Source organism: Mustelus asterias, chromosome 1 (genome assembly GCF_964213995.1).
Source record: "Mustelus asterias chromosome 1, sMusAst1.hap1.1, whole genome shotgun sequence".
Classification (NCBI taxonomy): Eukaryota; Metazoa; Chordata; class Chondrichthyes; order Carcharhiniformes; family Triakidae; genus Mustelus; species Mustelus asterias.
In genome coordinates, this window is record NC_135801.1 from 192,595,788 (window position 1) to 192,612,287 (window position 16,500).

At 45.2% G+C, this 16,500-nt stretch overlaps 1 protein-coding gene across 1 annotated transcript in view; it reads left to right on the top strand.

The window, feature by feature from the left end:
- m1ap (meiosis 1 associated protein) overlaps positions 1 to 16,284 on the top strand; it is a 90,183-nt gene extending 73,899 nt beyond the window's left edge. Inside the window, exon 10 of the mRNA XM_078199792.1 lies at positions 16,122 to 16,284. Within this exon, the coding sequence (XP_078055918.1) occupies positions 16,122 to 16,284 (163 nt within the window). The remainder of the gene's footprint in view (positions 1 to 16,121) is intronic.
- The last annotated feature ends 216 nt before the right edge of the window (positions 16,285 to 16,500 follow it).

Genomic DNA, 16,500 nt, shown 5'->3' on the forward strand with positions numbered 1-16,500 from the left:
CCAGACCTGCTGAAATTTTCCAGCACTTTCTCTTTTGGTTTCAGATTCCAGCATTCACAGTAATTTACTTTTATACAGGAAGATATAGATGCGTTGGTCAGATGGGCAGAACAGTGGCAGGAAGTATTGAACGCTGATAAGCTCAAGGTGATGCATTTTGGGAAGAAGGAACAAGACAAGGGAGTATTTAATGACTGGCAGGACACTAGGAAGCTCAGAGGAACAGATGGATCTTGGGGTACTTATTCATAGATCCCTGAAGGCAACAGAGCAGGTGAATAGGGTAGTTAAGAAGGTATACAAGTCACTTGCTTTTATTAGTAGTGGTATAGAGTATAAGAGCAAGGAGGTAATGTTGGAGCTGTACAGAGTGTTGGTTAGGCCACAGCTGGAGTTCTGTGTGCAGTTCAGGCCACCTCACTATAGGAAGGATGTGATTGCACTAGAGGGGGTACAGAAGAGATTCACCAGGATGCTGCCTGGGATGGAGCATTTGAGCGATAAGGAGAGGCTGGATAGGCTTAGATTGTTTTCTCTAGAGCAGAGAAGGCTGAGGGAGGACATGATTGAGGTGTATAAGATTACGAGGGGTTTGGACAGGGTGAATAGGAAGCAGCCGTTCCCCTTGGTTGAGGGGCCAATCACGAGAGGGCATAGCTTTAGGGTGAGGGGCAGGAGATTCAGAGGGGATTTGAGAAAAGAAAATCACTGAGAAGGTGTTGGGAATCTGGGACTGCCTGGGAAGGTAGTTGAGGCCGGCAACCAGACAAAGTTTAAAAAACATTTGGATGAGCAATTGAAATATCAAAACATTCAAGATATGGGACAAGTGCTGGAAAATGGTGTTAGAGTGACCTTAGTGGTAGTTGTCAGTGCAGACTCGATGGGCTGAAAGGCCTTTTCTGTGCTTTATGAGTCTATGCCTATGACTCAGGGCCATCGTGTTTGTGTTGAATCTCTTCAAGAGTAATTAAGCCAGTTCCACTCCGCTCTCCCTTTCCCCATGACCTGCAATGACTCTTCAGATAATTATGCAAATCCCTTTTGAAAGCTACAATTGACTCTGCTGCTACCACACTCTCAGATGGTGCATTCCAGATCCAAATTGTTTCCTGCATTAAATATTTTTCCGCATGTCACTCTTTGGTTCTTTCGCTATTCACCTGTTGCCTTTTATCTGCCACACAGTCCGTTTTAACCCTTATATGGTGGACAAATAACCACGAGTAGATGTCTTATTAGTACAACCAATATTTATTTAAACCTACAAAATCAATAATCACCCACCCAACCAACGATAAGTTATCTACAGGAAAATACTAAAGTTCAAGTCCAATATAAGACCATAACTTAACTTTGCATGACTGGCAAGTACCCAAGCAGATATTGGCCTTTATCTGTGCGTTGGTCTCGGTCGTCCTCTGCGTAGTCTGGTCCTTTGGTCTGGTCTGGCACTCTGGCTCTGGTCTTCCTTCTCGGGTGTGGTGGCTCTCCTCGTGCTGGCCGTTGCTGGCGATGTTCACCGTTGTTGTAGCCCATTCATGGGGTGAGAGAAAGAGAGAGAGAGATTCCTGGTTGCGCAGCACCCTTTGTACCCCGTTGGGTTTCACGCCCCTTTTGGCCATTGCCAATCAATCAATCAGGACTTGATCACCCTGATCGATAAGAGTCCAATCAGGTGCTGCCACACCGATCTCTGGGTGTGTCCCCAGCGGCCATGTCTGTAGGTGCTGGAGGCACATAGGTCACATACCTCCCTCCTAAATAAGGGGTCACAGTGCCCTTATGTCTGGTAAACAACCCAGTGTGACCAGAAAGTCTCTTTCATCCTGGAGATGAAACATATCCTGTTTATTCACTCGTCAGGGTTGCAGCCTGTTTGTCTCTGTCTTTTAAACTGCAGCCTGTCATTTTAGTTCTTGCCCTATTGTCCCAGAGTGCTTTACAAATCGCCATTTTAGATGGCCCGTTTGGCCACACACCTTAACTGAGTGTTGCCTGGCTCTGACTCCATCTGCCAGTGGAAAGACAGTTTTCCCCTCCCTACTCAGTCCAGACCCCTCATGATTTTGCGTACCTCTGTAAAATCTCAATTCAACCTTCCCTTCTCCAAGGAGAACAGCTGCAGCTTTTCCAACCATTTCGCTGAAGTCCCTCATTCTTGGAACCATTCTTGGATATCAGTTCTGCACCCTCTCCAATGCCTTTACTTTAGGAAAAGTATGGTACCCAGCATTGGACACAAGACTCCAGTGTTTTCTAAAGGCTCACCACAACTTCTTTGCTTTTGTATTCCATCTCTCTGTTCATAAACCTGGATCCCGTACATCACAACCTGCTCTTCCATCTTCAACAATTTGTATGGATAAACCCACATCCCTCCCTTCTGCACCTCCTTGATGATTGCACCCTTCCTTTTACATTGCCTTTCTTTGTTTGTCCTATCAAAATGCATCACTTCACACTGTGCAAATCAGCACTGGTTAGCACTGCTGCCTTACAGCGCCAGGGATCCAAGTTCAATTCTGGCCTCGGCTCACTACCTGTGTGGAGCTTGTCTGCATGGGTTTCCTCCCACAGTCCAAAGGTGTGCAGGTTAGGTTGATTGGCCTCGCTAAATTGACCCCAGTGTCAGGGGGATTAGCGGGGTAAATGTGTAGGGTTATGGGAATAGGGCTTGGGTGGGATGTGGTCCGTACAGAATGGCCTCCTTCTGTACTGTAGGGGTTCTACAATTCTATGATTTGCTCCATTAATTTTCATCTACAATGTGCTCACCACTTCTATGAGCATGTCCATGTCCTCTTGAAGTCTCACAGTCCCTGCCATTCAATACACTTCCACGTTTCATGTCATCCAGAAATTTGAAATGGTGACCTGCACACCCAACTCCAAGTCATTAACATTGACCAAGATCAATAGTGATCTTGTCCCAACCTCCAGCTAACCCCACATTATACCATGTTCCAAAAAACAACCATGCACCACTACTCTTTGTTTCCTGTTACTTGGTTAGCTTCATACCTATGCTGCCACTGTCCCTTTTATTGTGTGAGTTTTAACTTTGCTGACAAACCTGTTATTTGGCACTTTTATAGCACAATGCATTTGAAAGTCCACATAGAGATTACTATCAACTCTTTCTGCTACCTGATCAAAAAACTCTATCAAGTTAATTGAACACAATCCATGCTGGCTTTTTACACTGCATGAGGAGAGGGTGCTGATTCTTTTAGTACAATTTGTTGCTCCCTTTGAAATTTGGTATTCTTGCATCTGTGCTGATGATTGCAAAGTGGAAAGAGTTAATGGTATGTCTTTTTTTTTCAGCAATACAAGTTCTGTATTACCAAGCAACCATTCCCTCGGTATCGAATACATCCCATCTAATCCTGGTGACTTATCAACTTTCACTGTTGACAGTCAGCCTTTCGAATGCCTCCTCTGTCAATTTTTCGCCCATCTCGCATCTTAACTCACTTCACTATCACTATGACTTTGACATACCTCCGCCAATATGCATTAATCACCTTTTTGGTCCCTAATTGGTTTTATCTTTTTACTAGTTTTCTTTTACAATATACCTACAGAGATGGCACGGTGGCACAGTGGGTTAGCACTGCTACCTCACAGCGCCAGGGACCCAGGTTCAATTCCCAGCTTGGGGTCACTGACTGTGTGGAGTTTGCACATTCTTTCTGCGTCTGTGGGTTTCCTCCGGATGCTCCGGTTTCCTCTCACAGTCCAAAGATGTGCAGGTTAGGTAGATTGACCACCTAAATTGCTCCTTAGTTTGTGTGTGTGACTGTGGCTATGCTTGAAGTGGTGTAGTGCCCTTGGCGACAGACTAGCCACCTGCTCCAGGAATAATTAGCGACAGAAATAGGTGAAAATTTGACCAATGCACCGTCAGGGTGCGGAACATTTGACAGAGAGAAAGGTACATACAGGGAAGCAAGTGAGTTCTTCCCAGTGTCCTAACCAATATATAGTCATCAACATCACTAAGACAAATCGTCCAGTCATTGCCTTGTGGAAGCTTGCCATGCACCACATTTTCTATAATGAAATAGGGATTACACTTAAAAAAGCTGTGATGTGATTTAGAAATATCCTGAGGTGAGAGTCACTATATAAATCATAGAATCCTACAGTGTATTCGGCCCATCGAATCTGTACCGACCACAATCCCATCCAGGCCCTATCCCCATGCCTTTACCCTAGCTAGTCCCCCTGACACTAAGGCGCAACTTAACATGGCCAATCCACCTAACCAGCAAGTCTTTCGGACTGTGGGAGGAAACTGGAGCACCTGGAGGAAACTCACGTAGACACAGGGAGAACGTGCAAACTCCACACAGTGACCCAAGCCAAGAATCGAATCTGGGTCCCTGGAGCCATGAGGCAGCAGTGCTTGCCACCGTGCCGCCCGTCATGTTGACACATTGGTCACAATGCAGCGAGGTTTCTGTAACTATTTCATGTTCATACAGTCACAAGCCAGGCTAGAAATACTTACAACGTTCCTGTTACTAATACCCTTTAATTAAGAGGAGAATTTGATCAATTTCTGATGGGGCAAAACCTGCAGGGCTTGCGGGAGTGGGGGCGGGGGGGGGGGGGGGGGGCGGTGACAGGTGAGTGGGGTTAATTGGGTAGCTCTTTTGGAAGGGCTGGCACAGGCATGATGGGCTGGATGGCCTCCTCCTATTTACCCACGTTATCCAGTAGAATAAGTGTAGATTATTTTTCATTGTGCAACTTTTTGGGGTCTGTTCGGGGCAGGTGGGACCTGTACAAGAAGAATGGGTTGCATCTAAACTGGAAAGGCATAAATATTCTAGCCGGGAGGCTTGCTAGTGTCAAACGGGAGGATTTAAACGAGTTTGGCAGGGGGGTGGGAACCAAACCAAAGGTGAATTAACTGAAGGGGAACCAGAGAGTAGGGCCAGTAAGACTCAGAGAAAGAGCAGGCAGTGTGTGGATGCTAATCAAAGTGTGTCTGGTGGACTGAAGTGCATTTGTTTCAATGTGTGTAAGTGTAACAGGTAAGGCAGATGAACTTAGAGCTTGGATTAGCACTAGGAACTATGATGTTGTTGCTATTACATAGACTTGGTTACGGGGAGGACAGGATTGGCAGCTTAACATTCCAGGATACAGATGTTTCAGGCAGGGTAGAGGGGGATGTAAAAGGGGTGGGGGAGTTGCACTACTGGTTAAAGGAGAATATCACAGCTGTACTGCGGGAGGACGCCTCAGAGGGCTCAGATAGCGAGGCAATATGGGTAGACCTCAGGAATAGGAAAGGTGTAGTCACAATGTTGGGGGTTTATTATCGGCCACCCAACTGTCAACGGGAGATAGAGGAACAGATATGTAGGCAGATTTTGGCAAGGTGTTAAAGTAACAGGGTTGTTGTGGTGGGAGATTTTAACTTAGAGTCACAGAGGTTTACAGCATGGAAACAGGCCCTTCGGCCCAACTTGTCCATGCCGCCCTTTTTTTTTTTAAACCCCTAAGCTAATCCCAATTGCCTGCATTTGGCCCATATCCCTCTGTACTCATCTTATCCATGTAACTATCTAAATGCTTTTTAAAAGACAAAATTATACCCGCCTCTACTACTACCTCTGGCAACTTGTTCCAGACACTCACCACCCTCTGAGTGAAAAAATTGCCCTTCTGGACACTTTTGTATCTCTTCCCTCTCACCTTAAACTATGCCCTCCAGTTTTAGACTCCCCTACCTTTGGGAAAAGATATTCACTATTTAGCTGATCTGTGCCCCTCATTATTTTATAGACCTCTATAAGATCACCCCTCAGCCTCCTACGCTCCAGAGAAAAAAGTCCCAGTCTATCCAGCCTCTCTTTATAATTCAAACCATCAAGTCCCGGTAGCATCCTAGTAAATCCTTTCTGCACTCTTTCTAGTTTAATAATATCCTTTCTATAATAGGGTGATCAGAACTGCACACTGTATTCCAAGTGTGGCCTTACCAATGTCTTGTACAACTTCAACAAGGTGTCCCAACTCCTTTATTCAATGTTCTGACCGATGAAACCAAGCATGCCGAATGCCTTCTTCACCACTCTGTCCACCTGTGACTCCACTTTCAAGGAGTTATGAACATGTACCCTTTGTTCTGTAACTCTCCCCCAACACCCTACCATAACTGAGTAAGTCCTGCCCTGGTTCAATCTACCAAAATGCATCACCTCACATTTGTCTAAATTAAACTTCCCCTATATTAACTGGGACTCACTTAGTGGATGGGGCAGAGTTTGTAAGGAGCATCCAGGAGGGCTTCCTGAAACAGTATGTAGATAGTCCAACTAGGGAAGGGGCCATACTGGACCTGGTATTGGGGAATGAGCCCGGCCAGGTTGTCGATGTTTCAGTGCGGGAGCAGTTCGGGAACAGTGACCACAATTCAGTAAACTTTAAGGTACTGATGGATAAGGAGAAGTGTAGTCCTCAAGTTAAGGTGCTAAATTGGCGAAAGGCTAATTACAACAATATTGTGCAGGAACTGAAGAATGTAGATTGGGAGCAAATGTTCGAGGGCAAATCATCGTCTGGCATGTGGAAGGCTTTCAAGTGTAAGTTGATAGGGATTCAGGACCGACACATTCCTGTAAGGATGAAGGATAAGTATGGCAAGTTTTGGGAACCATGGATAACAAGAGATATTGTGAGCCGAGACAAAGAGAAAAAGGAAGCATTTGTCAAGGCTAGGAGACTGGGAACACATGAAGCAAGTGTGGAATACAAGGAAAGTAAAAAGAAACTGAAGCAAGGAGTAAGGAGGGCTAAAAGGGGTCACGAAAAATCATTGGCCAACAGGATTGAGGAAAGTCCCAAGGCTTTTTATACATATATAAAGAGCAAGAGGGTAGCCAGGGAGAGGGTTGGCCCACTCAAGGACAGGGGAGGGAATCTATGCATGGAGCCAGAGGAAATGGGCGAGGTATTAAATGAGTACTTTGCGTCAGTATTCACCAAAGAGAAGGGCTTGGTGGATGATGAGTCTGGGAAAGGATGTGTAGATAGTTTGAGTCATGTTGAGGTCAAAAAGGAGAATGTATTGGGATTCCTGAGAAGCATTAAGGTAGACAAGTGCCCAGGGTCTGATGGGATATACCCCAAAATACTGAGAGAGACAAGGGAGGAAATTGCTGGGGCCTCGAGAGAAATCTTTGTATCTTCACTGGCTACAGGGGAGGTCATGATGTGGAGATGCCGGCATTGGACTGGGGTAAGCACAGTAAGAAGTCTCACAACACCAGGTTAAAGTCCAACAGGTTTATTTGGTAGCAAATACCATAAGCTTTCGGAGCACAGCTCCTTCGTCAGATGGAGTGGTTATCTGTTCTCAAACAGTGCAGACACAGAAATCAAATTACAGAATACTGATTAGAATGCAAATCTCTACAGCCAGCCAGGTCTTAAATGTACAGACAATGTGGGTGGAGAATGCTCCCTCCACCCACATTGTCTGTACATTTAAGACCTGGCTGGCTGTAGAGATTTGCATTCTAATCAGTATTCTGTAATTTGATTTCTGTGTCTGTTGCACTGTTTGAGAACAGATAACCACTCCATCTGACGAAGGAGCTGTGCTCCGAAAGCTTATGGTATTTGCTACCAAATAAACCTGTTGGATTTTAACCTGGTGTTGTGAGACTTCTTACTGTACAGGGGAGGTCCCAGAGGATTGGAGAATAGCCAATGTTGTTCCTTTGTTTAAGAAGGGTAGCAAGAATAATCCAGGTAATTACAGGCCGGTGAGCCTTACATCAGTGGTAGGGAAATTATTGGAGAGGATTCTTCGAGACAGGATTTACTCCCACTTGGAAATAAGTGGACGTATGAGTGAGAGGCAACATGGTTTTGTGAAGGGGAGGTCGTGTCTCACGAAATTGATCAAGTTTTTCGAGGAAGTGACAAAGATGATTGATGAGGGTAGGGCAGTGGATGTTGTCTACATGGACTTCAGTAAGGCCTTTGACAAGGTCCCTCGTGGCAGACTAGTGCAGAAGGTGAAGTCGCATGGGATCAGAGGTGAGCTGGCAAGTTGGAGACAGAACTGGCTCGGTCATAGAAGACAGAGGGTAGCAGTGGAAAGGTGTGTTTCTGAATGGAGGGCTGTGACAAGTGGCGTTCCTCAGGGATCAGTGCTGGGACCTTTGCTGTTTGTAATATATATAAATGATTTGGAGGAAAATGTAACTGGTTTGATTAGTAAGTTTACGGACGACACAAATGTTGGTGGATTTGCAGATAGCGATGTGAACTATCAGAGGATAGAGCAGGATATAGATCAGTTGGAGGCTTGGGCGGAGAGATGGCAGATGGAGTTTAATCCAGACAAATGTGAGGTAATGCATTTTGGAAGGTCCAATAAAGATAGGAAATATACAGTAAATGGCAGAACCCTTCAAGAGTATTGATAGGCAGAGGGATCTGGGTGTACAGGTACGCAGGTCACTGAAAGTGGCAATGCAGGTGGAGAAGATAGTTAAAAAGGCATATGGCATGCTTGCCTTCATCGGCCGGGGCACTGAGTTTAAAAATTAGCAAGTCATGTTGCATCTTTATAGAACCTTAGTTAGGCCGTACTTGGAATATAGTGTTCAATTCTGGTCGCCACACTACCAGAAGGATGTGGAGACTTTGGAGAGGGTACAGAAAAGATTTACCAGGATGTTGCCTGGCATGGAGGGAATTAGCTGTGAGGAGAGATTGGAGAAACTTGGTTTGTTCTCACTGGAATGACGGAGATTGAGGAGCGACCTGATAGAAGCCTACAAGATAATGAGGGGCATGGACAGAGTAGATAGTCGGAAGCTTTTTCCCAGCATGGAAGAGCCAATTACTAGGGGGCATAGGTTTAAGGTGTGAGGGGCAAGGTTTAAAGGAGATGTACAAGGCAAGTTTTTTTTACACAGAGGATGGTGGGTGCCTGGAACCCGCTGCCGAGGGAGGTGGTGGAAGCAGATACAATAGTGAGTTTGGACAAATACATGAATAAGAACAAAGAACAAAGAAAATTACAGCACAGGAACAGGCCCTTTGGCCCTCCAAGCCTGCACCGACCATGCTGCCTGACTTAACTAAAACCCCTTACGCTTCCGGGGACCATATTCCCATCTCATTCACGTACTTGTCAAGACGCCCCTTAAAAGTCACTACCATATCCGCTTCCACTACCTCCCCCGGCAACGAGTTCCAGGCATCCACTACTCTGTGTAAAAAATCTGCCTCGTACATCTCTTTTAAAACTTGCCCCTCACACCTTAAACCTATGCCCCCTAGTAATTGACTCTTCCAACCTGGGAAAAAGCTTCTGACTATCCACTCTGTCCATGCCTCTCACAATCTTGTCGACTTCTATCAGGTCTCCCCTCAACCTCCGTCGCTCCAGTGAGAACAAACCAAGTTTCTCCAACCTCTCCTCATAGCTCATGCCCTCCATACCAAGCAACATCCTGGTAAATCTTTTCTGTACTCTCTCCAAAGCCTCCACATCCTTCTGGTCGTGTGGCGACCAGAATTGAACACTATATTCCAAGTGCGGCCTCACTAAGGTTCTATAAAGCGTCAACATGACTTGCCAATTTTTAAACTCAATACCCCGGCCGATGAAGGCAAGCATGCCGTATGCCTTCTTGACTACCTTCTCCACCTGCATTGCCACTTTCAGTGACCTGCGTACCTGTACACCCAGATCCCTCTGCCTATCAATACTCCTAAGGGTTCTGCCATTTACTGTATATTTCCTATCTGTATTAGACCTTCCAAAATGCATTACCTCACATTTGTCCAGATTTAAATGAATAGGATGGGAATAGAGGGATATGGTCCCCGAAAGGATAGGGGATTTTAGTTCAGTCGGACAGCATGGTCGATGCAGGCTTGGAGGGCCAAAGGGCCTGTTCCCGTGTGTAATTTTATTTTCTTTGTTCTCTGTTCTTGTTTTTTATTCATTCATAGGACATGGGCATCACTGGCTAGCCAGCATTTATTGCCCACCCTAGTTGCCCTAGAACTGAGTAGCTTGCTAGACCATTTCAGAGGGCAGTTGAGCGTCAACCACATTGCTGTGGCTCTAGAGTCACATGTAGGCCAGACCAGATAAGGATGGCAGATTTCCTTTCCTAAAGGACATTAGTGAACCAGATGGGTTTTTACAACAATCGACAATAGTTTCATGGTCATCGGTAGATTCTTAATTCCAGATTTTTTAAAATATTGAATTCAAATTCCACTATCTGCCGTGACAGGATTTGAACCCGGGTCCCCAGAACATTAGCTGAGTTTCTGGATTAATAGTCTAGCAATAATACCACTCGGCCACGGACACCTCACTAGGTTAGATTTTTGCAAACACTTGAACCACCAAATATTTCTAAAATTATTTCCTCTTTTTAAATGAACATTGATAGCTTCCAATGGAGTGTCTGGGGAATTTAAAAAAAAACTCTAGTCTATATGTGACTCCAGTCCCATGCCAATGCGGTTTAGTCTCAAAGCCCAACAGAGTCAAAACAGTTCAAAGAAGAAATTTCTTTTTCAGGCGAACAGAAACTCTATTTATGTAGAAACGGTCTGTCTAGGTTGGGAGCTCAAGCTTAGCTATAGATTTCTTCGTGCGTCAGTAATCAAACTGACAAAAAAAAAATCAGCTGACGATTAAAATAGAGAAGTAAAACAAGAAAAAAAATGAAAAGCAAAAAAAATCTGAAATTGATGTAGGTTGACCTTTTAAAAAGAAACAAGGAAGTCAACAAAGAGAACTGAAACACACACACACACTTGCCGAAGGGGTGGCATCCACTATTTATAGAATCGCTGGAACCATTTTGTATTTCCACCATGAAACATAACTAGTTCAGTAAAATCTGCTGACATATTACTGAGTGCGTGACCGAAAACTTAAACCCAATGAAGAACTCAGGAGAAACATCTTTAGCCAAGGAGTGGTGCAAATCATAGAATCACTACAGTACAGAAGGAGGCCATTCAGCCCGTCGAGTCTATACCGACCACATCCCAACCAGACCCTATTCCCATAATCCCACACATTTACCCTGCTAATCTCTCTGACACTAAGGGGCAATTTAGCATGGCCAATTAACCTAACCCGCACATCTTTGGACTGTGGGAGGAAACCAGAGCACCCGGAGGAAACCCATGCAGACACGGGGAGAACATGCAGACTCCACACAGACAGTGACCCCGAGGCCGGAATTGAACCCAGGTCCCTGGCTCTGTGAGGCAGCAGTGCTAACCACTGTGCCACCGTGCCCCCCGAATGTTGGAAATCACTATTACATGCAGTAGTTGAGATAAAAGGCATGATTGCACTTAAGCAAAGGCCAATCAAGTACAAAAGGAGAATGGAATTAGCTAAGGCTGATGGGATTAGACGGGAAAAGACGCATAGAAGTTGGCAAAGAAGGGCTGAATGAAACGATTGTGCAGTACATTCTGCATCAATCCATGGAAGGTTATCCAAATTGAAGGAAAACCAGTATTTGCCTCTTAACCTCACACTGGTAAATCTCGTATCCTTTCGCTGATTCATAGATTTCTAACCAAGCAGTTTGGGTGTCAGAAACTCACCAAGGTTCCTTCGACAATGCGTTCCAAACTCATGAACCTAGAAGGACAAAGGTAGCAGATACCTGGGAACACTATCACCTGCAAGTTCCCCTCCAAGCCACTCACCATCCTGACTTGGAAATATATCGCCGTTCCTTCACTGTCACTGGGACAAAAACCTGGAATTCCCTCCCTAACAGCATTGTGTTTGTCCCCACATTGACTGCAGCGGTTCAAGAAGACAGCTCACCACCACCTTCACGAGGGTAACTAGGTATGGGCAACAAATGCTGGCCAATTAAATGCCTCTTCCATTATGTCAACATTTCCCAAAGTAATTTGAAGCCATTAAAGTTTATTTATTAGTGTCACAGATAGGCTTACATTAGAATCATAGAAACCCTACAGTACAGAAAGAGGCCATTCGGCCCATCGAGTCTGCACCGACCACAATCCCACCCAGGCCCTAGCCCCATATCCCTACATATTTACCCACTAATCCCTCTCACCTACACATCTCAGGACACTAAGGGCAATTTTTAGCTTGGCCAATCAACCTAACCCGCACATCTTTGGCCTGTGGGAGGAAACCAGAGCACCCGGAGGAAACCCACGCAGACACGAGGAGAATGTGCAAACTCCACACAGACAGTGACCCAAGCCGGGAATCGAACCCAGGTCCCTGGAGCTGTGAAGCAGCAGTGCTAACCACTGTGCTACCGTGCCGCAATTAAGTTACTGTGAAAAGCCCCCAGTCACCAAACTCTGGCGCCTGTTCGGGTACACTGAGGGAGAATTTAGCATGGCCAATACACCTAACCAGCATATCTTTCGGACTGTGGGAGGAAACCGGAGCACCCGGAGGAACCACATGCTGACAGGTGGAGAATGTGCAGACTCCGTATAGACAGTGATCCAAGCCTGGTTATCGAACCCAGGTCCCTTGCGCCATGTGGCAGCAGTGCTAACCACTGTGACACATAACATAAGTTAAGTTAAGTTAAAGTTGATTTATTAGTCACAAGTAATGCTTACATTAACACTGCAATGAAGTTGCTGTGAAATTCCCCCTAGTTGCCACACTCCGGCACCTGCTCTGGTCAATGCATCTAACCAGCACGTCTTTCAGACTGTGGGAGGAAATCGGAGCACCCAGCGGAAACCTACGCAGAACAGGGAGAACGTGCAGACTCCGTATAGACGGTGACTCAAGCCTGGGAATCAAACCCGGGTCCCTTCCGCTGTGTGGTAACCACTGTACCACATAACATTCAAAATAACATTGGATAATGTAATCACACATGGCTTTATCATGTCATCAAAGACAACACCCTCCACAATGCTCAGGAATGTCAGCCTCGATCATGGGATTAAGGAGTGAAACATGAGAGGCAAGAGTACTGCCAAGTGAGCTACCGCTCCCACCAGCTGGCATCTACCTATGGGAGTGTAAACCTGATAAGTTCAGGGCACTATTGTTTCGAAAACAAACTGACCTTTGACGAACTAGATTTTTTAAAAATGAAAATTCCACACCTGAGATTTCCTGGGGATCTTCCAGTTTATTTTTTTGAAGAAAATTCAATACCAGCTCATTTTGGTGGATTGAACGAGGGCAGGACTTACTCAGTTAATGGTAGGGCGTTGGGGAGAGTTACAGAACAAAGAGATCCAGGGGTACAGGTTCATAGCTCCTTGAAAATGGAGTCACAGGTGGACAGAGTGGTGAAGAAGGCATTCGGCATGCTTGGTTTCATCGGTCAGAACATTGAATACAGGAGTTGGGACGTCTTGTTGAAGTTGTACATGACATTGGTAAGGCCACACTTGGAATACTGTGTACAGTTCTGGTCACATTATAGAAAGGATATTATTAAACTAGAAAGAGTGCAGAAGAGATTTACTAGGATACTACCGGGACTTGATGGTTTGAGTTATAAGGAGAGGCTGGATAGACTGGGACTTTTTTCTCTGGAGCGTAGAAGGCTGAGGGGTGATCTTATAGAGGTCTATAAAATAATGAGGGGCACAGATCAGCTTGATAGTCAATATCTTTTCCCAAAGGTAGGGGTCTAAAACTAGAGGGCATAGGTTTAAGGTGAGAAGGGAGAGATACAGAAGTGTCCAGAGGGGCAATTGTTTCACACAGAGGGTGGTGAGTGTCTGGAACAAGCTGCCAGAGGTAGTAGAAGAGGCGGGTCCAATTTTGTCTTTTAAAAAGCATTGAGACAGTTACATGGGTAAGATGGATATAGGCCAAATGCGGGCAATTGGGACTAACTTGGGGGATTAAAAAAAACAAAAGGGCGCCATGGACAAGTTGGGCCAAAGGGCCTGTTTCCATGCTGTAAACCTCTATGACTCTATGAGCTCAGAGTGGCAAAAGTTGCTACGAGAGACTTCAATGATAGTGAAAATCTTCAGCAAGTTTGTTGTTGCGAGCCTTGGAACTAGCTGACACCGTTATTTAAGTAACAGGCAAAAGAAATTTAGGATGTGTTAATTTACTGATATCACAGTGTTGTTTCAATATTTTTTTTCCTTTCCGCCTTTATCCCACAAATATAGTATACAATTTAGTTTTAAACCTTTGACTGCAAGGATCACAAAATACCCAAGAGTGTAGGAGGTGCCCAAGAGAACCAAAAAGTCAAACACCTTTCATTCATCCAATACCTTTAAACCATCTCAAAGATAGTTTACAGAAATGTTTTCACACAAGGATCGACACTGTGTTGCAAAAGGAGATATTAGTGTAGCTCGGTCAAAGAGGTAGGTTTGAAGGTGCAGCTTAATAGTTGCTCAGAGGCTGAGGTTTGGGGAAGTCATTCCAGGTCACTGGGCCTTGTCAGCTGAAGATACGACCATCAGTGATCAAGTGATTATCAGGGAAATACGCAAGAAGGCTAAATTGGCGGAGCGCGGATATCTCGGAGTTGTAGGACTGAAGGAAGTTACAGATAAGACCATAAGACCATAAGACATAGGAGCGGAAGTAAGGCCATTCGGCCCATCGAGTCCACTCCACCATTCAATCATGGTTGATTTCAACTCCATTTACCCGCTCTCTCCCCATAGCCCTTAATTCCTCGAGAAATCAAGAATTTATCAATTTCTGTCTTGAAGACGCTCAACGTCTCGGCCTCCACAGCCCTCTGTGGCAATGAATTCCACAGACCCACCACTCTCTGGCTGAAGAAATTTCTCCTCATCTCTGTTCTAAAGTGACTCCCTTTTATTCTAAGGCTGTGCCCCCGCGTCCTAGTCTCCCCTGTTAATGGAAACAACTTCCCTACGTCCATCCTATCTAAGCCGTTCATTATCTTGTAAGTTTCTATCAGATCTCCCCTCAACCTCCTAAACTCCAATGAATATAATCCCACGATCCTCAGACGTTCATCGTATGTCAGGCCTACCATTCCTGGGATCATCCGTGTGAATCTCCGCTGGACCCGCTCCAGTGCCAGTATGTCCTTCCTGAGGTGTGGGGCCCAAAATTGCTCACAGTACTCCAAATGGGGCCTAACCAGTGCTTTATAAAGCCTCAGAAGTACATCCCTGCTTTTGTATTCCAAGCCTCTTGAGATAAATGACAACATTACATTTGCTTTCTTAATTACGGACTCAACCTGCAAGTTTACCTTTAGAGAATCCTGGACTAGGACTCCCAAGTCCCTTTGCACTTTAGCATTATGAATTTTGTCACCGTTTAGAAAATAGTCCATGCCTCTATAGGGCGAAGTGAGTCCTCCCAGCATGAAAGAATTAATTTAAGCAGCAAGACTTTGTTTGTTGGGAAGTAGTTTCATGTTTGTCCAATAAGCCAGTCACAAGCTACTCTCATTAATAAGTAAAAAAAATGAGTAATAGACATTGTCCTTGGGCATGTGATCTCAACAACAATTCGTACGGCACATTTGGTGAACTTTGACCAAAAGAGAAAATGTTGGAAAATCTCAGGTCTGGCAGCATCTGTAATGAGAGAAAACAGCTGACATCGAGTCCGGATGACCCTTTGTCAAAGCTAAAAGGCAGAGAAAGTGGGAGATATTTATACTGCAGGATGAGGGAATAAAAGATGAGTCACAGCCACAGAAACCAGGGGAAAGGCTGCTAATGGCTTTCTATAGAGAGAATAGAAGATGTGAATGGCCAAACGGCAGAGAAGCTGAAATCGGAGGGTAAGCGGTGACAGATGAAGATGTGGGGGGAGGGGGGAGATGGGTGGGAAGAGAGGTAAAATTGAGAAAAAGGGGGAAAGGGGAAGCAAAGGAGGAGAAAAGGTAAGAAAGAGGGGATAAAATAGGGGGAAAATGGGTGAAGTGTAGCCTGGTTGAGCTCTTGGTATTAATATGGTGAGATGAGAAGCAGACTAGGTGTTTTTTGATTGCTGTGATGCTTTACGTCCCTGGTTATAGAATGGTGGGAGATGTTTGCGAAGTAAATACACATATAAGTACATTTACCCCAGCTGTTCAAGTGTGTGCAACACATATTCTATTATGGTGCAGCTATAGCCAGGCTCAGCAGCAGTTTCTGCTGGACAACACCGAGCAGTTATTGCGTCAAGTCTCCGTGTGTGACTGTGCCCTGATGCACCATCACAAAGGCACCCTCGCCAACAAACCGGACATCTGGATCTTGCATCCACATCTGGGCTGGGCAGAGGTCTAAACTCTTTCAGATTTTGACTATCGACAGGAGAGAGAGGCACATCTGCAGGTGACCAGACACTGTTGAAATTGGGTCTTCGGGAATAAAATGGAGTAGTAGCAAATCAGGAGCCTATCTTGACCGCTTGCTTTCCTTGACCTAAAGTGAAACGGGAGGCTGATTCACTAGCATTCAAGACCATATTCAGCCCTGCAATATTTAGGATTACGAGGAATA